Source organism: Danio rerio, chromosome 7 (assembly GCF_049306965.1).
Source record: "Danio rerio strain Tuebingen ecotype United States chromosome 7, GRCz12tu, whole genome shotgun sequence".
Lineage (NCBI taxonomy): Eukaryota > Metazoa > Chordata > Actinopteri > Cypriniformes > Danionidae > Danio > Danio rerio.
Genome location: NC_133182.1, coordinates 34387676 through 34411655, shown reverse-complemented (window position 1 = coordinate 34411655; position 23980 = coordinate 34387676). Strand labels below are relative to the sequence as shown.

Here is a 23980-nt window from a genome sequence, read left to right as displayed (position 1 = left end):
TTATACTATTTTTCAAAAAGCCCATTTAGACATGTGGCCCAAACCTTTTGTCTAGGATTTAACTTATTAAGGAGAAGCATTTATAGATGCAAAGTTTTACAACTTAAGTAAATCTTGAGGTATAAAATAAGCCCTGTACACATACAGATGTACAGTAAGTCATATTGAATTCAAACCTGTATTTGGGCCAGTATTTCTAAGTGTGCAAATCCTGATTGTGATGGCTTGAGTACTTGACAGGTATTATTTTGGGGTACTTGGGGAGACAAAAACACAATAGCTTCATCTGAGCTTCACACGTGCAATCACTTGTGAGATATGTGGAGCGCACGTTGAAAACATGTGACATGTTTTGGAACATTTCAGTTTGAAACCCATGCAAAAAAAAGGTGGGCACATGGAAATGCCTGAACACATAGGAATTGTGTGAAAATGTTACAAAACCACAAGTGTTTCAAATCCTTTTCAAAAGTGTTCTGCTTACTTTACATGTGATTTCACGTGTAGCTCACATGGTTTTTCTGTATAGGTGAGAATTTTTAAATAATTTTTTTTTTGTTCAAATCTCTTTCTTTGCTTGTTTATCACACCATAGATATTTACATTAGATGTCACCTATGCTGTTATTGTTTATTGGAAGGATTGCGTCAATAGAGCTGGCATTTTAGTACAGGATAGCGCTCCTGAGACATTGATAGATAAGTGACTGCATGGGCATTGCTGATAAAGAGAGTGTGTTTGTGTGCATGGAAATGTATTATCCTTCCTCCCTGTTAAATTTAATCTAATCCATGTCCTGAAACACACACCCTTTGTTTTCACTTACTAATTCTAACAGAGGGAGCGATTCCTTCGTGAATGAGTTTATGAATGACTCCATGTGAACCATCGATATCTCTGTGTGTCAATGTGCATATCCACATTTCTGATATATATACACCTTTATAATGTTTGTAATATTTAATAATTTAGGGTGGACAGTATGCACATTGAGGCACAGGCACTGATATGTTATCAGGCACCTTTAAATGTTACTTCAGAAACTAATTGTTACTTCACTTTGCCGACAATAATACACGGTTCTAACACAACACATCGTCTTGTTGTCATATTTCATTTACATTATTTACTTATTTTACTCAACAAAACTAGCATACGCCTTAAATTTAGTTCAAGTTGGTGCTACTTTGCCTCATGGTCATTGCAGTAAGTGATTGTATTGTCATCAATAATGTTACTTGTTTAGCACAAACTATGTTTAGTTTAGCACAATCTAAACTTGTTTAGTCCATAACATACAAACATTTACACAAAAAACAAAACAAAAAAACTAAATCTTACCTATGAAATGTTCTGCCTTTATGCTTTGTTTTCTTTGTTTGCTCATTACTAAACCTGTAAGCAGCGCAAAAGTCCAGCATCTTCAGATTGGCTTTAATCTTGACCTAGTTTTGTTTAATGACATTTGTCCTCGTAGCACTGTACAAATGTAGTACCGGTATTGACACATGCTCAGGGTCTGTGTGCGATATCTAGTGTAAATATCTATGGTATCACACTATGAGAGTTATTATAATTTTGTGAACTTTTTTTTTTTTTTACTATGTTTTTGTCTCATTTGAGGTACTGTAGCTCTTTAAAAGCAGTGCATTGCAAGACTCCTGTATTAGATTGCATACCTGTTAATACGCCATGCCATTGCTTTTGTGGACTTTTAAGTCAGGTCTTTGTATATTGATGCCTTTCAATCAAAGCAATCAGAATGCAAGTTACAACCCAATGTACTCTTGTAACCAATCACAAAATCATCATTACTTCCTAGTTCTCAGGTACTCATGCCTATCTCTACTCTTGACTGTTTTCCTCTATTTTTTTTCTTTTTTCACTTTGGGTTTGTGCATTTATTTCATTTTTCATTGCTATCAGGTGGTTTAAATAAACGGAAATCAGGTGATTATCTTTTAGTAGTTATTTTTACAGATATGTCTCAATGACTGAACACAGGCATGTGCTGTTTATTTTGGTTTACTTTATCTTTCTACGATACAAGTATGAGAAATGAGATGTAAACCATGTGTCGCTTACTTATTGTAGTCAAGTATTGAATGTTTCAAAGACCACATGTGCCTCTAAAGAAAAACAAAACTGCTGTTAAATGTTTTTTTTTGCTAATGTATTTTAGCCCAAGCTTTTTTTTTTTAAGTCATGATGCCTCATATGGTGTAATCAGTTTTGAGCAAGTTTGGTTTGCAATTGCATAATGGGTTTGAATATTGAAGAAGCAGTGAGTACGTTAGTTGCAGCTGAAGCTTCCTCCTGTCCGACTGGTTGACTGTGTTTGCCTGCATGTGTGACTGCTTCTGTCTGTGTGTCTGTGATACCTAGTGCTATTCTGTGAACTGATCTGGCCCACTGTCAGCTGATCTGCTTCTGTGAGTTTCCCCCAATTTGACCGCAAGCATTATTTGTTTCTTTCTGCCTGCCCTGCAGTCTAATGAGTGGCAGCCGGCTGAAATGGCATTATTTCACTCGCTGAGATCGATGAAGTACAAAAATGGTTTCAGCTCGCTGTTAGTCATATGACTCTCCCAGAATGCGGTTCAGACAGTTAATGGACGGAGGAGCTCATTGTGTGTTTTCTGCAGGAGCGGATGGAGTAAAACAACGTGTAGAAGGAGGAGACACTGAGGAGAAGAAATCACAGATCAGTGCAGACAGTGGCCTCAGTGTGACATCTGGCTCACAGGTACAGTAGCTGTTAACGTGATATCACATAAAAGTAATTATAATCTCTATTTCAGAACTTTATTTCCCTACTGAATGCATAGAAAACGGTTATAATACCTATGTTAGAAAAAATCTTTGTTGATATGAACTCGACCAATGGGAGTGTTGTGTGTTACATATACTGTATTGTGCCTTGGAAAATGCAACATGCCCCAAAGACCTTAACAAGTTTGTTATAGTTTATGAACCACAACAATGGTTTATGAATGGTTTATGAACCATTTATGTATCTTTTGTCTCATTTCAAACATTCAAAAAATGTATTTCTCTGCAGTTTCTTTGCCAGTGTAAAAGATCTTTGGTTGAGCGTATATACGCAAACAGAAAATAGCAATAAATACATATTTGGGAATTTCACGTTATCTCTGTGAAAAGCTGAAAATGTCAAACAAATTATCTCAAAAGAAGGCGACCTAGAGTGCTGTGTTAATTTATGCATCCTTAAACTCCTCATTTATAATCTTAGTTCAGTGGTGGGGAACCTGTAGCTCACAAGCAACATAGTGCTCTTTTATCGAAAATATGTGGCTCTTCAGCTTTCTCCCTTCAATAATATTTTGCGGTTTAAAAAAACTTTCAAAAATTTCCTATTGAAAATAAATATATATAAATAAATCAATGGCTCTTTAAAAATATTAATTAGCTAAAAAATCAGAAATGGCTCTTTGCTTAAAGGTTCCTGACCCCTGCTCTTAGTCGTTGAGGTTATCTTCAGCAAGTAAAAACTTTAATGGCAGACGGCTACTTCTCACTCAGGGCTGTTTATGCTAATGAGGGAGAGATTGTCGCTAATGGGCGGGCCTATTTTTGAGCTGTGATGGAAATATGCTTAAACATACTTTTTATTGTTGTATTATTATTATTATTTTTTTACAACTCTGGACCTGCTGAAGAAGAGTGATACGGATTCCCTGGCGAGCTCTGAACCTCCTGCTCTGACCAGAAGCACCAGCCAGGACTCAGAGGCCAGCACAGTGGTAGGGCACGGCCATTATAGAGAATATAACCACCTCATAACTTTAACAGGCTGATTCTCATAGCTGTGTTCAATATGTATTTATTTCTATCTTGCATTCTAGTCATGTACTTTCTATTTCAGCTTATAGATAGTTCACTCAAATAATTATTTCAGTCATCGTTTAGTTGCCTTCTTTATGCTATAATTATTAATTATTTTGTTTGCTGTACAGTATAGACCACAAATTGAGATTTTATGAAGAAAAGTCTCACTACAGATACTAGAATTCAGCTTAAAGTATTATGTAAAGGTCCGGTGAAGTGCTTTGAAAATTCTGATATTTTTATTAAATTTTTGACGTAATTTTAACTGAAACATAAATAGAGGGTGGGACATAGATTACCCCTCCCCTTTTTAAAAAACAGCCAATAGCGTTTTATTTTGATCACAGCTCCGCCAGTGAGAGTGGTTAAGCTCAAGAGCACCAATTGAACAACAAATGAGAAACATCTTGAAGGGGCAGGGCATGTCAGATACTAGAGAACATTTGATTGGTCAAGATTTGATGATAAACTGAAGTGTAAGATCACATGAAAATAAATTGTTGATTAATTTAGATGGAAGTGATAAAAGGAGCACATTAGCTTACAGTAGATATCCTTAAAAATAAAAACAATTTTACTAAAAGCTAAAAAAAACATATTTTCATTTCATGGGACCTTTAAATGCTTAACTAGATTAATTAGATTAACTAGGCAGGTCAGGTTAATTGAGCAAGTCATTGGACAACAGTGGTTTATTCTGTAGCCAAGTTGGCCAATAATATTTAGCATAGCTTTATTTTTTTTACTTTAAAATATTTGTTTTGTATTGCAGACAAACTAAAAGAAAAATGACTTTCTCCGGAAGAAAATAAAAGAAGTACTGTAATAATCCCTTGCTCTGTTAAACATCACTTATTTGAAAAATAATTAAAAGGGTTAATAAATGTGTCTTTAACTATATTGTCTGTGTTTTATGTTGTTTATGATTTGTTTGTTTTTTTGTAATAAATTGTTTAACAATGACATGTCAGCAATGGGTTTTTACAATTTCTGTTACTGTGTAAAAGAGTTTAGCTATATTTACAAGCTGCTTCACAGATCATGCAGATTTTAGCATTTCTGATTCTTGTTTTGTGGTGAAGTACCTTATTTAATCAGTCACACAATTCCTGTCGTTTGCTGTACTGTTGCTGATCTCTGCTCTTGAATGTGTAGGTAAGTAACAGCTCAGGTGAGACGCTCGGTGCAGACAGTGACCTGAGCAGCACTGCTGGAGATGGCCTGACAGGAAGACATGGTCAGCATCTCAACCTGTCCCGTGGCACACTGTCTGACAGTGAGATTGAGACCAACCCTGCAACCAGCTCAGTGTTTGTGAGTATCTCTCCAACATCTGTATCCACAGGCTTCATTACTGCATCTTAACATCTTTCACTGTTTTCATACTGCATGCATCATATAACAAAATATTACATCTAAAACACTCAAAAATGTTTTTTTATAAATAAAAAACAGGAGTAAATATATATATATATATATATATATATATATATATATATATATGTGTGTGTGTGTGTGTGTGTGTGTGTGTGTGTGTGTGTGTATATATATATATATATGTGTGTGTGTGTGTGTGTGTGTGTGTGTGTGTGTGTGTGTGTGTGTGTGTGTGTGTGTGTGTGTGTGTATATTTGCATATATACATTTTTTTAAGCTGATAAAATTTGCTTTATTTTTATTGAGGCTGATTTTTTATCGGGTAACTATTCAGTTTAAATAACAATCGCACCAGTTACTACTGCCAATTATTAATATATTAGAAGTTTATTAGCACTTATAAAGTAGGATCTCTACTTAACATCTCTACATCTCTAATCCCACCCAATACCTAAACCCAACTACTATCTTATTAACTATCAATAAGCAGCTTAGTTGTAGTTTATTAAGCTTTAAGTTTTAATTGTTGTTGGTTTCTTAATAGTTTGAATTGTACATTTAAATAAAGGGTGACCATTTTTTGTGTTCCTTTAAATGATTCTACTTCAAATGTTAATTTACAGTTTTTAGCCTACAGTTATACGTCTCTCTCTCTGAAATATGTTGATTTATGGTGATGTAAAGGCTTGTCAGAAAATGGCCACTGTTATAGTTTTTTTTTTAATGGAAGACTAAAAGTGTCAGCGTCTCCTTGCTGCTTTGTGACTTGCAAGATGTTATGGTAAAAGACTATATAATGATGTTTTGATAAAAATATAAAAGATACATTTAAATGTTCAAATTTAAGCTGAAATTGGAACTATTGAAGGATTAAATTAATATTTTAAATAATTCAATTAATTTATTTTATGCTTGATCATGTAGGGCAAGACACACAAGCTGAAGCCAGGAGTGAAGGAGCCTGTTGGTGTTAATAAAGCAGCACCTGCTCCACCCGTTGAGGATGTTAGCATGAGGATCTATCTGTGTGAGGGGCTTCTGGGTAAGAATATATCCTCCTCTTTAATCCCATCAGCGGTCCTCTCCTTTTATTCATTTTATTTTGTTCTTGCTTTCTTTATTTTTTTCTTCTTTCATGTCCATTCTCCTAACTGATTTAGTAATCAACTTATTGTCAACTCAATAATGATTATTAACAATGTGGTGCTTTCAAAAATGGCCTCTGTTGGCTTTCCTTTATTTTAATCTTTAAAATATGTAATACTGTCCTCACAGAGTACTCTTTTAGAGCTGTCTTTTTTCAAATGATGGCATCAGATAATTCAGCATATCATGCTTGAGCACTACAAAGTCCTCTGTTAATTTGCTCATTAACTCTAAATGTGTTCTTGTTTTAACCAGTGTTGATGACTTATTGGTTTGCAAATCTCTGACAGCTTAAAGCTTTGCTTCTAACGCTCTCTTTCTAACACTTTTTGTGCCTTCTGCTCTGCGGCTACCTCCTTTCCCCTCTTCTCTCCTTTTTTTACTTCCATTTAATGCCACAAAGGCCGGGATAAAAGCTCAGTTTGGGACCAGTTGGAGGATGCTGCAATGGAAACCTTTTCTCTGAGTATGGCTGAACTCTGACCTTTGACGTTTGAGATTTGTGTGTCTATTTATGGAAATGTGGAGTCGTAGTAGTAGACTCCACACGCTATGCTATGATTGTGTGTTTAAGTCTTAGATGGAGCATATAGATTGTGTTGCTGTTTTTTCCCCACAAGAAATTCGATTATTTGATTTGATTATTGAATATTTGATTATTTATTATTTGTGTTTGTGCGCATGTTACTGTTTGCATGAACTTATGGTCAATTTATGGTGTTATTATATTAAATATAATAAGTGAAGTAAAATAAAGAAACCAGATGGGTCTGATAAATCACTTTTACTTTCCAGTTCAGTGTGTTCAGTGTGTTGCGACAAAACAGTTTGAGAGAATGCAAATGCTGAAACAATAAGCAGATGTATGTAGGCGTGTGTTAATGCTGTGTTAAAATTAATTTCATACGGTTTGATAGCACCTTTATTAAAGCATGCTGTGCAGTCGCTTTGTATGGAAGCCTGTGGCTTAAAAAAGGTAATTGCAACTTTATATCTCTGACTTTTTTTTCTTACAGAAGAAACTGAGAGTATAGGATTGGAAAGTACATTAAATTCTAGTACAAAGTCAAAAGTGTATCAAAAAACTAAATTTTTTTTACAGCTTTACATTTTGCTAATCTCAGAATTTTAAGATGTCATAAAGCAATACCTTTTTCTGTCTTGCAATTTCATGTTTATAGTCTATAAAGTTCAGTTGCAAGATGTAAAATAACAGTTCTAAGAAGTCTGAATTGTAAAATTATTTTTGCAGGAGGAAGGAAAGTTAGGATTGAAAGATAAAAATCTGTGTTTACCTTTTTTATTTCATGGCTGAAACAAGCTTCCATAGCATTTGGGTGCCTGAGGTTTCTTTGTTAATTCATTTTATAAAGGGTGCTTACTGTAATACTCTACATATTGTCATTGTCTATTCTGGCATGTTAAACTGAAGTGCCGTTTTCCTCAAGTAAAGAGTGTAAACGTGTGTATGTGTAGGTAAAGAGCGCTCAACTCTGTGGGATCAGATGCAGTTCTGGGAGGACGCCTTCCTGGATGCCGTAATGCTGGAACGGGAAGGAATGGGAATGGATCAGGGACCACAAGAAATGATTGACAGGTTTGTGTGTGTGTTGTTAAGTGCCTGCAGGAGTTATCATGCAGCAACGAAAGCAACAAATAACCACGAAATGGAAAAAGCCCAACATGAAATTGATCATTCATAATTGTCTGCTTTCAAAAGTTTGCATACCTTGATGATAGCGTACTAAGCGTATTACAGAGTTCATACTTACAAATTACAGCCATCTGAAAATGTTGAAACATTTTCCATATGTTCTGTTCTTCAGGAAAGTAGTGGAGTGTTTTTAACCAGCCTTGAGCTATAAGCTTTTTGGTCATGCTAGGGTTTAGATGTAAACTGTGATGCTCTGTTTTGATTAGTCTGTCCAAATACGACTGTGCTGTTTTATTTTCTCTCAGGTATCTTTCTCTGGGAGATCATGACCGCAAGAGACTGGAGGATGATGAGGACAGACTGCTGGCCACGCTTCTGCACAATATGATTGCTTACATGCTTATGATGAAGGTATCAACAAGCACAGTTTCATTTCTTCACATATGTTTAAATAAATATTGAGATTTTTATATAAACTACTATGTTAAAGTCTGGGGTCAGCATTGATTTGATCAGAAATTTCAGTGATGTTTTTAAAATTGTTCCTACACTCACCGGCCACTTTATTAGGTACACCTTATTAGTACCGGGTTCGACCCCATTTAGCCCTCAGAACTGCTTTAATCCTTCGTAGATTCAACAGAGAATTGGAAATGCTCCTCAGAAACTTAGGTCCTTATTGACATGATACCATCATGCAGTGGCTGCAGATTTGTCGACTGCACATCCATGATGCAAATCTCCCGTTCCACCACACCCCAAAGGTGCTCTATTGATTGAGATCTGGTGACGGTGGAGGCCAAATTCTGACCCTACCATCCGAATGTTGCAGCGACTGCCATGCATTGGATATTTTCTATTTGTCGAATCGCTGTGCGTAAATCCTAGAGATGGTTGAGTGTGAAAATCCCCGTAGATCAGCAGTTTCTGAAACTTCTAAAAAACAATTATGCCTCGTTCAAAGTCACTTAAATCACCTTTCTTTCTATTCTGATGCTCGAATTAAACTGCAGCAGATATCCACATGCCTAAATGCAGTGAGTTGCTGCCATGTGATTGGCTGATTACAAATTTGCGATGATGGGCAGTTGGACAGGTGTACCTAATAAAGTGGCCGGTTAGTGTATATCAAGCAAATGCTGTTTATTTGAACTATTTTTAACATTGGTAATAATATGAAATGTTTTTGGACATTTTTCTTACCCATTAATAAATTGCATTGTAAAATGTATTAAAACCGTTAATTTAAATATGTATTTTTAATGTAGCATTGGGTATCATAAGAGATTTTTACTTTTTATTATTGCGCTGAATTTAATTTTAATAATATATAATAATAAAAATAATAATGTTTCTTTTGGAACTGAATACTGGAGTGATAGAGTAAGATTTTTTATTGCAGACATTAACAGCATTTTAACATTTATTATTAATATTAATACTAATATAATACCAATAATAACTATTGTTGAATTGATGAATTCAAACACATTAAAAATTATACTGACGCGAAACTTTTAAATATGTAACTGTTCAATATATTTCAGTAAACTATAACTATAACTGTTACCATTTTTTCTAGGTCGGTAAAAACGACATCAGGAAGAAAGTACGTCGTCTTATGGGCAAATCCCACATTGGCCTCACTCACAGTCAGGAGATCAATGAAGTCCTGGATCGCCTCGCACATTTAGTAAGAACTTAATAAAGAAGTAGTCAAACCCATTCTGATGAAATAATGAGTGTTTGACAGATCCATGTGGTTTGTTTCAGAGCGGTCGGGAGCTTTCTATCAGGCCGAGTGGCAGCAGGCATATTAAAAAACAGACATTTGTTGTGCATGCTGGGACAGATACAACTGGTGACATATTCTTCATGGAGGTACGAGTTTTACATTTCGTTTTTTATTCTTTTGATCTGTTCTAAATAAAGCATATACTAACTGAGGACTGGGTTCTGTTTTTTTTCTTGTGTGTGTTTAGGTGTGTGATGATTGCATCGTCTTGCGCAGTAATATTGGCACAGTCTATGAGCGCTGGTGGTATGAGAAGCTCATAAATATGACTTACTGTCCCAAAACTAAAGTGTTGTGTCTGTGGAGGAGAAACGGCCAGGAGACGCAGCTAAACAAGTTTTACACTAAGAAGGTAAGATGCAGTCATAATGGAGTACAGATGTACACTGAGGATACTGGAACAATACAATATAAATCAACTGAGACTTGAGAGTGAAGTTAATAATCAGTTACCATACTTAATTGTCTCTTGCTGTGTGTTTTTGTTTGTGTGAAGTGTCGGGAATTGTACTACTGTGTTAAAGACAGCATGGAGCGTGCTGCTGCTCGACAACAAAGCATCAAACCAGGTACATTGTGGGTCTTCGTACGCTTTGTACGCTTAGGTTGGGAGATTAATCAAAGGAGATTTTCATGGACATTTTGTCTGTAAAGCTGGTTCTAGTAAACCTCTGGTAAGTGCGCTTAGATGGAGCAGAGCTTACTACACAAACACAGCTGTAGTCTGTCTGACAAAAATCACTTTGGAAATTGTGACATCGAGATATAATCATTATGTGATAATGACATATGTTTGTGTCGCTTGTCAGTGAAAATAACTGTTCCAGAATGTTCCAGAATCTCTGTATAACTTCAGTCGAGTGTTTGAAATAAATCATTATGTTAGATTATCCCATAAACATGATTATTAGTCATGCGAAATCAATGAAAGCAGTTCAAACTTTTGTTTGTAATACAATACATTGGGCATTTCCTGGGTGTCTCCTTTGTCTGTGTTTAGTGTTTTAGCCCAAGACTACCCTCTGGCCTCCGGAGGAGATTTACTTCTGATCACACCATGCTTCCCTGACAAGATGTGCATGACAATTGCAGATTTGCTCAAATGTGTTTACGTTTTCATTTTCGATTAATCTCCCTGCCCTACTTTCAAATATTTGGAGTTTTAGAATTTTTGAGTTGGATGTTTGTCAATAATTTCCATAAACAAAATTATTCTTACTCACCCAAACCATTTAATTTTATTGCTTAAATTTAGGTAAACTAGACCACATTTATCAATAATGACAATAATAAAAGTAATGTAACTTACCTGAATTTGCCCTTTTTAGTATTTGTGCTGGCCAAAGTGGTCTCTTGAGGTGGCATTGGCACAATACTTGCCATTCACAATCCCAATAAGTTTAACGGAACCAAGAAAATATGAGCAAGTTATGAAGGTTTAAAGGGTTAGTTCACACAAAATTGAAAATATGATCATCATGTACTCACCATTCACTTGTTTGAGTTTTGTTTTTCATAAAAAGATATTTTGAGGAAGTTTAAAAACCGTTAGCCATTGATTTCTATAATATTTTGTTTTTTTTCTACTATGGATGTCTGTGGTTACTGGTTTCCAACATTCCCTTTAAGTATCCCTTTAAGATGTTTAATTGACAAAATTATTGAAAAATAATTGAAAAAATAAGCATTTACATTTGCAAACAGACAAAAAGTATACATTGAGTACAATAAAGTTATGAGTGATTAATATTTAATTGACTCATTTGTTTTTTGGGCTTTGGGCTGTTTTCGTCTACAAACATGTTTCCTTGCGTTATCACAAATGAAACCACTGAAATGTGGAGTGCATACAAGTTTTACCCTCGCCAAGAACAACAGCATAATACTCTTTAAAAAAACTACATCAACATGACATCAATATGTTTGAATAAAGGATAAAGTATGCATTTTCCTTGGCTGGGCAACTATTTTGGCAACTACTCTACTATAATTTTCTCAATGAAATAATTGTTTTTCCAAAACAAGTCTAAAACAAGTTCTCTCCTTCCCATGTGCAGGTCCAGAGCTTGGAGGCGAGTTTCCGGTTCAGGACATGAAGACAGGGGAGGGTGGTCTCCTCCAAGTCACACTGGAAGGCATCAACCTCAAATTTATGCACAGCCAGGTAGGAGGTGTTGCCTTTCTCATAGCCATGACAAAGTGCTTGCCAAATTCAACACCACCATTCCTGTCATTCTCAATCCATCCAATCCCCTGTTTCTCTTTTCTGCCACTTCTCGTCTGTATTCATCTCACCATATCTCCATGTCTCCTTTCCTTCCTCTTACTCTTTCTTTCTACCCGTGCCTTAAACTTCCTCTGAGAATCTTTTGGAACATCTTACAAAGAAATAAGAAGCTAACCTAAGACTTAAAGGCATTATCAGATCTAAAACGAATATTTGAATTTAAGCCTGACTTAATCTGTTGTTCCTGAAGAATCTCTGAGAGGAGTTGCTGTTTTCTTTTTTTTATTGTTGTTGTTGTCGTCGTTTGGCTTTATTTGCTGGATGTTTGTTTTTTGGGTTGCATAATCACGAGCAGAGATTTACTTTTTCAAATGTCAGAACATTCCACCCGCTGTGTGTGTTAGTATGACGTGTTAATGGTCACAGCGCCCAGCTCTGGTCCTTAAGGTTTGTGAATGTTGGTGTGATGTCGGTTTATTGTGGTGTGCCAGAGGTAAGATGTAGAACCTTGTGCAAAACATACTCCAAGCAGTACAAATTACATTGTTGGGGAGAGTTAAAAGGATATTTTTGCAAACATTTTAACAATGTTAATGGGCTTTAATGATAAAGAAAATATCAAAATGCTGTTAATTTACTTACCTTCAGGCCATTTAAGGTGGAGGTGATTTTGTTTTTCTGTAGAGTTCAGATGTGTGCTCAAATGTACTGATAGCATTGACTTGCATTTTAAAAATCACCAATGACATCACTCTCAGCTTAAAATCTTCTTTATTGCATCTTCTTTAACATCTTAGCTGGCCTGGGGGAAATACATTAGCAGCAAATTTTATTTTTATTTATTTTTATTTTTATTTTTATCCTTATTATCAAGTATGATTAAATAGGCTTAAAATGAGGTCTAATAGATAATGAGGTACTGGTTCTAATATAAGCTACTTTACATAAGTCAGTTTTTGGTCTATATGTTTGTGTATTTATTAGTTTGGGTTTATTGGACTATTTTGCTAATTCGCTGTTTATAAAGCTCAAATGTAAAGACATTTCAAAGAGGAGGGAATTGTACACACAAAAAAGCTTGTGTTCATTTCAACTGAAAATATCCCATTAGTAAGCTACTACAAGGACAGAAGAATTAGTTACACTATACTATTAGTAACAGTACTTCTAGTAACACTGATTCTATAGAAGAGACTTAAACAGGCCATTTATTTTTGTTCTAACTCACCCTTCATCTTAGCTCATGGAATTCTGGTGCTCTAATGACCAAAAAATATATATTTTAAACATTTACACCTGTCCTGATTTTCTAACCCTTACAGTTTCTCATTCCAAATCTGTATGGAGCATGAAAGAAGATATTTTGAAAATTGTTGTCGCTTCCCATTGATTTCCAATGTGTCTTTATCCATTCAGTGGAAGTCAGTGTGAACCAAAAAGTGTTTTGCAGAATAAAAAACTTCACACAGGTTTGGAAAGACATTGTGTGTGTGTGTGTGTGTGTGTGTGTGAGTAAACCCTGAATTTTCAAATTTAAAGCTATTAAAATATCATAATATCATTTCACATATCAAAACATACATTTTCTATGTAACATACAATGAAATGTGTCCTGTTTAAAAAAAAAATCTGAGCAAAATAGTGTTAATATCATACATTATTTTCATTATTTGCTGATGAAAACAATTAACAGTAGTTTTAAAAAAGAAATCTTATCAGGCATATTTAGAAAAAACATTTGATGAAATTAAAGTCTATTTAATTCTAATTTCAAACAATATAATTTAGCATTTTGCTTTAAACATTTACCTATTAAATAAATTTTTACCCATTTGACCTCAAGGCATTTTTCAATTATTTAAAATATATATTTAGTGTTTTAGTATTTATATTTTAGTTCCTAAAATATTACTTTTCTTTACACATTTGAATAAATACAGAATATGTATGTTTTATATATGTACTCTCAATATTTCATCCATATTTTGACATTTTATTTTCAGGAAAAGCTATTTGAAACATTAAAGCAGTCACATTTACTTGCATTTAATATGCATGTAAAATCACCTTTGTACATTTTATTCAATGTGGACATTAAAATGTGATCGCTCATCCTTGACCTATAAACAGGTATAAATACATTATAGGTGCATTTCTGGGGTTATTAGTTGATTACTTGAATGCTAAGAAGAGGTCAGGGTTGTTGAAATGTGCAGATCATCCACGTAGTGTAGCTGTGTGTGTTGTAATGGTTTGGCTGTAGGCATGTGTGAGGGAGCTGGTCTTCATTGCTGGTGGAGGAGGCATGGAGGGGTAATGGGGTGGGAACAACATCGGGACTTCAAAACTAACATTACCATAATGGCAGACATTAGCAGTTAATGCAACAAAGCCTTTGTTCTTTCTGGAAGGAATCAGCAGTTGGAGTTTTAATACCGTAAGGGTGGGTTCGTAGCACCAGAGGGTGTTTTGTGCTCTTTTTGTCCAATAATAATCCAAACCGTTTCTCTCCCATGCTCTCTCCCCCTGCAAGGAGCGGAAGGTACACACAACCTCTGCAGTCTTTGCTTTTTAGCGTACCATTTTCATTTACTTTCTCCTTTCTTTTACCTTGTTTTGTAGCTTTTCTGGCAGACGTCACTCTTGTGTGATTTTTATTTCCATTTAATGTCTTTTGTATTATTTTCTCTCTCTCTCTTTGTTTCTCTTTTGTGTCTCTATTTTTTTTTCGTCTGATAATGGAATTTTCCATGGATGTCTTTGCATGGGCCCTTATTTCAGCACATCAGAGGATCAATGCCATGATTTTGTTCCCACTTTTTGGTGCAAATGGTAACAGCTGCGGATTCATATTAGTGTTTCAGAAACACATCTGTTATACAAGTCTCCAGTGCCTCAAGAAGACGTCATTTTGAGAACCGTAAAATTAAGATGTTAATAAAAGTGAGGATCTCTTTTATGACTTGCGGTGTTGACTTGTTGATTAACTTGGTATAATTCTGCCAAAAAATATGCAAAAATAGGAAATCTGGGGTTATTTTTACTCTAAAGAATATGAGGGTCTGTAATGAGTTGCACATTCTTTCATGAAACTTTCATGGCTCTCCATTTGCGTCACCGGCCCATGTAATCCTGTCAACATGGAAACTTCTCTTTCCGTGCAGTCATTTTTTTATTTCCTTATTTTTTTAGTTCTGATAGCTTTTCAACAGCTTGCTTATCATGTTCTTTCTTCGTTTTCTCCCTAGTTTACAGTTACTAACTGTCCAGATTCTCATCTCTTCAGAAAAAAAAAAACTTTATTTCTTTCCCACAAGTGTGTGATTGAGTTGGTAACAGTGTGTCCTCTTGTTGTTTTTTTTGTTTGTTTTTGTTTGTTTTTAGGTTTTCATAGAGCTGAATCACATTAAAAAGTGCAATACAGTGAAAGGAGTCTTTGTCCTGGAGGAGTTTGGTAATTACCCCCATTTTGATTCTAGGCCTGTACGCGACACAGCAGTAACTCAGTCACATGCAGAGCAAAGCAGAGGAGTTAACCACGTTCAGCACTGTTAGATGTGTTCGTTTCAATTATTGTATGAGCTTCAAGAGCAGGACGCAAATCTGGCAGCTGCACTATCAATGCAGTTTAAGGATGGGATGTTCTTTAGAATGTAAATCCTAAAAATAGCCTATCAGGGCTCAGTTTGAGGGCATATTCTTTATCGAGTGTTGATTGTCAATCATTAAATTATTTTAATTTACATGTAACTACATATAGTGATGCACACAATACCAGAACCATCTCTGTAAGTGCCCAGTGATTTTCAATTTATAACAGTCAATATTGCAGACTTAATTGTGCTTGTGGGTTTTCTCCACTTTTGTTAATGCCATCATCTAACTCTTGCTAACTCCTTATTCATATTTACAAACTCAATGTGATTTTAGAAACCTAATAACATTATTGAGTACAATGAATTAGAATTTATATGTGCATACTCTGCATAATAATAATGGTTCTGATGGTGGAAAAGATCCTCAGATTTGAGAACTGTTTAAATTCTTGAGTCAGATCAGCTCAGTTTTAGATGGCGGTTGTTTTCTCAGATGCATCATTTAGAAAAGGAAGCACTTTCTTTAATAATACATCGTTCTTTTGATCATCACATAATGTTCACAATTGTATTTGGACTGCTTTGGATTTAGTGAAAATCATCAAAAATCACATAATGAAAATCAAACTAAAGTAAATAAGTAACATTTATAATAGTCATTAAATAAATAAATAAGAAATTGTGATTATTTTAAGTGTATTTAAAGGTTATTTTCAAACACTTTTGCAACACCAAACAAAGTCAGCATTATTTATTTACATCAAACTCTGCACACATTCATAAACTGATACAAAATATAAGCCATCAATGCACACTTAAAAAAAAAGCAACCTCACAAATTCTTAGGTAAAATTCAAAAAATGTGCTACTTTCTAAAAGGGGTAGTTCACCCAAAAATAATATTGACCTCATCATTAATTCTGTGCCTCAGATACTTTTAAACTTGCTTTCATCTACTGTACACAAAAGAACATATTTAGAAGAATGCTGGTGCTGGCACCTGTTGACATTCATAGTAGTGAAAAAAGCATTACTATGGAAGTCAATGGTTGCCAGCAACCAGCATTTTGCATAAAATCTTCTCTTATGTTCAACAGATCAAAAAGAAACTCAAATAGGTTTTGGACAAATGAAGAATGAGTAAATGATGGCAGACTTTTCATTTTTGTGTGAATTATCTCTTTAATATAAAAACAAGCAGGCTGAATTGAGCCACAAACTTCACAAAAGCAATTTAATATCCATGTTTATGATTCTTAATTCAAATCTAAACTGGTCAATATGACCCAAAACAATGCAATACATCGTAGCCTTCATAGAGATTCAATACAATAGAAGTCTTCATAGAATTTACACTATAACTACGCCTGGTACGGAATATTAAGCTGATTGTTTTGTAGATAAATCGACTGTGCAGAGGAAGCTGTCGTGAAATCTCTACTGTAGTCCTATAGGGTCAGCTCTGGACTGGGTTAGTGCTGTGTCTTTGTGCTTCCTTTTTGTAATCCGCCCCTCATCTTTGCTGCTATGAAAACCTTCATTCTCCAGCAGGTAAAGTGCTGTCACCTTTATCTTTTCTTCTTCTTCTTCTTCTTTTCTTGAACCTGTCCTCCTCATTTACCTCTCCATCTGTCACCATCTGTCATGACTCCTCTAATGGCTGTGGACTGCTCATCTGCACTGCACTGCCTTGATGTCAGCCATCGCTTTTCTTAAACTCCAGTTCATACACTCATTCATGCCTGTATTAAAAGTCATTCCATGAGTGATGGAAAACCCAGCAGACCCCGGATTTCCTTCCAGCTTCGACTTGCAATGATATTCCTTCTCTTACTTAATATCTCTCTCTCTCTCTCTCTCTCTCTCTCTCTCTCTCTCTCTCTCTCTCTCTCTCTCTAAATATATACATATATATATATATATATATATATATATATATATATATATATATATATATATATATATATTTCTCTCTTTCTCTATTGCTCTGATTTTTCCATCTATATAACTATTATCCCTCAGCACACTTGGTGTAAATCTTCTTTTTTTCCTCTCTCTTTCTCTCTCTCTGGCTTTCTTTTTCCTCCTTAAGCCTGCCTCGATTGCTCATTGCATAAGAGTTTCTCTCATTCTTTTGGAAAAAGTTTACTGATGATAAATCCTGTTCAGTCATATGAGCTCTTCTCTTCTGTGGAAAGATTCAGTGCTCTGTAGCTCTGTCTGAAATGTGGCTGGGTCAGCTACAGATATTAATATTCATTTTCATGGGCCGTACAGTACTGTATGTATGAGTTCCCCTCTTTCTCTTTTTCTGCTCCCCCTCCTGCCCTTGAATATTTGTATTTGTCATTCCACTGCTGTTGAACTTTGTTTATTTTGTGTCTTCACTGGGATTTGCAGTTCCTGAAACTAAAGAAGTGGTGATCCATAAGTACAAGACTCCTATGGTAAGATTTCAGTATTCATATAGTACTGTATATAGTACACTGTAAAAAAATAAGAAGACCTGTACGTTCCAGTTTTCTTTAATGAGTTTCTTTCTTCTGTTGAACGCTAAACAAGACATTTGGATATGTTCATTTAGCAGATGCTTTTATCCAAAGTGACTTACAAGTGGGGATAAAAGGAGCCCTTCAAGTCATCAGAGTTGCAGTATATAACTAGTATAAAAAGTCCCAGTTTGATTATTTTTATTAATTCTTTTGAGCATTTGGAGAGGAGAGGGACTGTCTCTTCCTGAAGACATTCTGAAGTATATTATGGGTGAAAGCAACCATTGACAATCGTAGAAGGAACACAAAATACTATTAAAGTTAGGGCTGCAAAAAAATTCTCACAGTATTTTCTTTAATATTTTTTCTTCAGTAGAAAGTCTTATTTGTTTTATTTCAGCTAGAATAAAAGTAGTTTTTTAATTAAAAAAAACCTTTTATGGTTAATATTATTAGCCCCCTTAAGCAATAATTGTTTTCTCGATTTCTACAGAATTAACAGAATGCCTAGCTACCCTAACTTGCATAATTAACCTGATTAACTTAGTTCAGCCTTTAAATGCCACTTTAAAGGGCACCGAAAATCATCTTTTTGAAGCTGTTTGAACAGAACTGTGTACTGTGTGCACAGTCATATTGGGATGATATAAACACAATGTCTCTTTTTTTTTATTTCCTGATGTTAAAATAGGTTTCAAATTTCTCCCATTTTTGAGGCCGGCCACATTGTGACTTAGGAGTGCAGTTTCCCTGCCCACCGAATTGATTGACTACCATGTATTAACATGTCTCTGTAGTAACATGTATAATCATATCCACTAGACAGGACGTGCACAAAGCAGCTAGCATTAAAAGATCTGTTTGGCTCTCTGTGATCATCCGTCATCATCACATGTGATCAAGAATGAGTTATACAAGTTTAAATTGTTTTTAAAGCAGTGCATGTTTGTAATGAATTACAGCAAATTTTATCGTCTTTAGCACAACAGCAGCATGTCAGTACAACGATAAAAGAAGACGCTTCAATTTAGTTTTTTTTTGTGGACGTTAAATTTGGTTTATTTTGTACATTAACATAACGAATATCCATACAGCAGTGGATATTAATGCATATCCTGTCACATTTGCCTTGCAAAATGTGTGCGTGTCTGTGTGTGCGCGCATGAACTCAGTAAGGGCATTGTGTGTGACTCAATATTGCAGAAAGGTTTGAATTAACTCCACAACAAATACATCCAATAATCATTGGTAAAGTTCTTACTGTAATATTTCTCACAAACATTACGTGACATCTCTTTTCTTCATGCCTGTCCATTTATCGGATGCAGCTGAGAGCGGAGATTTAGGCACACTCAGACAGGCACGTGGGAACAGTGGGCAGGGAGAAACTAGCATTAAAGGCACAGACAACAAAAATATCTACATTTTGTTTAGAGCAGAAAATCCCAATATTCTAAAAGGTATAATAAATAATTTGATGGGTGTTTTGAGCTTAAACTTTACAGACACAATCTGGAGACACAAAAGACTTATTGTAAATCTTGAAAAGGGTAAAATATGTTTCCTTTAAGCTGAATACTAGTATCTTGAAAAATGTCTAGTCAAATATTATTTACTGTCATCATGGGAAAGATAAAATAAATCAGTTATTAGAAATGAGTTATTAAAACTATTATGTTGAAAAATGTGTTGAAAAAGATCTTTCTGTTTAACAGATATTGGGGAAAAATATACAGGGGGGCTAATAATTCAGACTTCAACTGTACATTGCAATATGAATATAATTTCACTGGATGACTTGAACAGCTCTGTTTGTAAATATGTCATTCGTTTAGATAGATCAAGATGCTCACTACTTTTTTTATGCAGTGTGTTTAAATAAATTAGAATAAATTACAAGCATATATAAATACAATAGAGCAAAGATGAAAGCAAAATTAAACGTTATGGTCTTCTAGGTTATTCAGTTACAGAAATTCATCAATCAAGCATAAAATAACATGGTCCTCATTGTATAAGTTATTTCAAAATAATAATATTGAACAATTTTTTTGTCTTTTAATCTTTATTAAATAATCTAATCCTGCCATATGACTATTGCGGATACACACATTGTGATATCAATGCTTAAACAATACATTGTGCAGCCCTAATTGAAGTGGATAGCTGTTTTTCCAAAATTCTTCTGAATATCTGACTGTGTGTTTAGCAGAAGAAAGAAACTCAATTTGGAACAAGTAGAGGATGAGTAAATTACAAAAAAATGTATATTTTGGGGTGGACTTAAGGCAAGTCAGGTTTATTTATATAGCACATTTCAGACACAATGGTAATTCAAAGTGCTTTACATAAACAGAAATAAAAGAAACAAGAAAATAAGAATGATTGAAATAATTAAAATTATGATTAAAAAAGAATAAAATGTGATTAAATAAATAAATTATATTGAATCTACTTTACCCAGCTCTATAACATACTACAGAACAGATTTATTTTAGGTGTAAATACTCCTGTGAACTCTTCTGTCTCTACCAGGCACATCAGATCTGTTACTCGGTGCTCTGCCTCTTCTCCTACATGGCGGCGGTCAAGGGGAAAGAGTCAGAGGGCAAACCCAAGATGCTGTCCCCTCGTCCACTAGCGAGCTAGCACACTTCTCTCCAACGTTTACGTCAGCCCTTGCAATACACTCCTGCCGAGCTCCATGTAGATGTATTTGCATTTCAACACATTTGTTGTCGAATAAATGACCCGTCTAAATAATATATCCAGTCCTGTACCTAATGTTAATATTCCACTCCACGGACACAAAATGCTGGCATTTCATTCTCACAATACGGACCAACCAGAATAAGACATTGACGTCCTAAACGAACACTTTTATTTATTGCAATGGGAGTTGCATGCAGGCCTCATGCGCAGCTCTTGTGAGTTGGCACTGGCATGCAGAAACCAGGCGAACCCCCTCTGATATCAGGCTGTGTATTTAATATTTATGTGCTGAGTCGTACTGTAAATTGCAGTCTGTTCTGTCTGTGGTGGGTGAAATGTTCGAGTCTTTACGATCTATCGCTGCCACGTACGAGGGGTCTTCGACGGAGCAGCCGTCCTATTGGTAAATGTCCCGTTGGCCCTCCTCCACCTGCTGTAAGTGTATCTCTTTAGCTCTGCCACGTGACGCTCAAAATACTGTACTAGTTCTGCTGTAAAGTTCCCTGTCTGTGAACTGCTGTGTGAAATTGCATGTCACTTGAGAAAAAAAGAAATCAATATTTAAAAATAAGGATGAAATCTGTACATCTCTGTAAAAGCAAACAAATGCTGAAGAAGCATTGAAAGTGTTTATGGAAAACTGTAGTTTTTTTTTTTTTTTTTTTTTTAGATGTGCAATACTATCGATAGTGGGTATCATGAACAAGTCCAGTGTCCTCAGAGTTCATCCACTGTTCATGAGAGGAAAGCGGCTCAGGCATCGCTATATCATGTTTTCTGTTTGTTTGTTTGTTGGTTATAATGACAGAGCAATGAAAAAGCCACTTGGAGATTTTTTTTGACTAGTGATGGGAAAATCGTGTCCAAAATGTCCTGTCTGAAGTGTCCTCTTCCTGCTGATGTGTGTCTGTGTGTGTTTGTGTGTCTTAGAAACACAGATGGCAAGAGAGTGTGTGTCTGTTCTCAGATCATCTCTTCTTGACAACTAGATCGGGCAGTGCAGCTGTCACATTTACATATTTTAATATTGTTCTTTTATGTTTTTGCTCACATTTTTAATCATTTCGCATCTGTTTTGCGTGTCCATTCAGTTCAGTTGTTGTTTGTGGACTGTAAATGGACTTGAAAAGCCCACTCACTATTGGTTTGGATATGTAAATAGCACAAAAACCGAGTCCAAGTCTGCTGAAACGAATGTTTGGACAGTGGATCGGGTCTGTTGACTAAAAGTGTGCGTGCGTGTTTGTGTGTGTGAGAGAGAGATACAGTTGCACATTATTTGGGCTTTCATTTTAGTCTGTGTATTGTTTAGAACAAGAGGGAAAGAAAAAAAAAAGAGACATGGATGTAAATATTTCAGCATTTAAAAATATTTATAGAACCTGTACAGCTTTGGCAATATGAAAATAAAATATGTCCAACCCAGCTGTCTGGCTGTTGGTGATCTTATTGTGTGAAATGCAATTATTATACAGCGGTCATTTATTAACTTTGGATATTTTCATGCTGGCATTGATTTCATGCTCATTTGCGGTCCAAAATGATGCGGAACCATCACATTTTTCCAACTCGCTGCCGCCTCCTTTAGAGCCCATTGGAGAGTGCCACAGGGCTGTTACCAGATTTGTGGTAACCTTTTCCACGGTTGGGTCCTTGTGGATTTGTTGTAGAGCAATATTATAGAGCAATGTTGAATGGTTTTTCCATTGGCAATGGGCAACAATATTGTATCTGAATCCATTTACCCGGTCTCTCCTGATTGCCCATTGACTGCATCAAGTTGCCCTCTTTATTGTCACATTTTATAGTTTTAAGGCGCAATAACAATAAATGACGATACTAAAGGAGAAAATACTAAATTATATGTAGTTAATACTTTGTAGAAAAGCCTTTTTTTTTTTGGTAATGACAGCTTCAAGACACCTCTTTTATGGAAAATGGAGTTGCTTGATTTGTAATGTCTTTTTTCTTCCTCAGACTTCAACAGTCTAAAGATCTTGACATTTTTGCGGGTCTCCTCTATCAACTAAGATCGTTAGTTCTTATCTTAGGTGCCAAATCCAGTTTCTAGAGGGCTGCAGCTCTTCACAGTTTAGCTTTATTCCTAATTAAACACACCTGATTAAACTAATTCAGTCTTTCAGGCTTGTTTGAAACCTACAGATATTGCTGTAGTCACATTAGAGCAGGGATCACCAAACTTGTTCCTTAATGTCCGGTGTCCTGCAGAGTTTAGTTCCAACCCTAATCAAACACCAGACCTCCAGGAACGAGATTGGTGACCCCTGCACTAGAGTCTGTGCATGCGAAATTCTGTTGTATGGCACTGCAAAAAGGGACGGGATAAAACAAGAAGATTTAAAAAAGCGAGTGATTGGTCAGTATTTAAAATTTCTGTCCAGAGAGGTCATGTTTTGATCTTCGATTGGTCTCTCTCAATCATGTGATGCGATTTTGCAGGTCACAGTTCACCAAGCTTGAACCTTTAGACGCAGCGAACTGCGAAACGTGTCGCACAAGCTTGTGTTTCCGGTCCGACGCATTCACGTGCGTATGAATGGAAGTCTATGAGGAGAAAAGTCCAGTGTGACCGCAGCTTGTATGTGTTGAAGTCAAGCTGGAACTAAACTGTGCAGAGCGGCGGCCCTCCAGGAACTGGATTTGACACCGGTGTTCTACTGGATTCAGCTCAGGTGATTGTCTGGGCCAGTCTAGCAGCTTTATTTTCTTTTCTGAAAGCAGTTGACAGTTTCCTTGTCTTGATTTGGAGTTGTTGTCTTGCTAAAATATCCACCCTGGTTTAATTTTCATCTGGTAATATGGGTGTTGGGACTGAAGCAGCTAATATTCATTTACACTGAGGTAGGGTTGCTGAATAACTACTGAGAGATTTCTGTTGCTGACTTGCCTTTACATGCTCTTTCTATATATATATACATCAAATCATAATCATTGGGCAGAATCTGAAAATGTTTGATGCCCAACCACTGTTGATATTGTCATAATTATTCATTAGGATTCAAACATTTACAAAAAAATCTTCTCATCCACCACCAGTGTGCACCATCCATCTGGATGACACGACAGCAGCCATATTGTGCCAGACCCCACACCACATACTGTACCAGCTGA

The 23980-nt window shown here is 35.6% G+C and overlaps 1 protein-coding gene across 50 annotated transcripts in view; it reads left to right on the top strand.

The window, feature by feature from the left end:
* Positions 1-22273, top strand: part of madd (MAP-kinase activating death domain) — an 89529-nt gene extending 67256 nt beyond the window's left edge. For 9 of the 50 annotated variants that reach the window (XM_073908701.1, XM_073908680.1, XM_073908677.1 and 6 more), the window contains 15 exons: positions 2646-2746; positions 3681-3761; positions 5005-5163; positions 6151-6268; positions 6776-6838; positions 7849-7969; positions 8332-8437; positions 9609-9719; positions 9800-9907; positions 10009-10173; positions 10318-10390; positions 11879-11985; positions 15433-15502; positions 18045-18091; positions 20672-22273. In XM_073908701.1, coding sequence (XP_073764802.1) covers positions 2646-2746; positions 3681-3761; positions 5005-5163; positions 6151-6268; positions 6776-6838; positions 7849-7969; positions 8332-8437; positions 9609-9719; positions 9800-9907; positions 10009-10173; positions 10318-10390; positions 11879-11985; positions 15433-15502; positions 18045-18091; positions 20672-20785 — 1544 coding nt within the window. In that variant the 3' untranslated portion in view covers positions 20786-22273. Of the gene's footprint in view, positions 1-2645; positions 2747-3680; positions 3765-5004; positions 5164-6150; positions 6269-6775; positions 6839-7848; positions 7970-8331; positions 8438-9608; positions 9720-9799; positions 9908-10008; positions 10174-10317; positions 10391-11878; positions 11986-15432; positions 15503-18044; positions 18092-20671 lie in introns of all 50 variants that reach the window. The other 41 variants (XM_073908699.1, XM_073908679.1, XM_073908676.1 and 38 more) reach the window with 7 other exon arrangements.
* The last annotated feature ends 1707 nt before the right edge of the window (positions 22274-23980 follow it).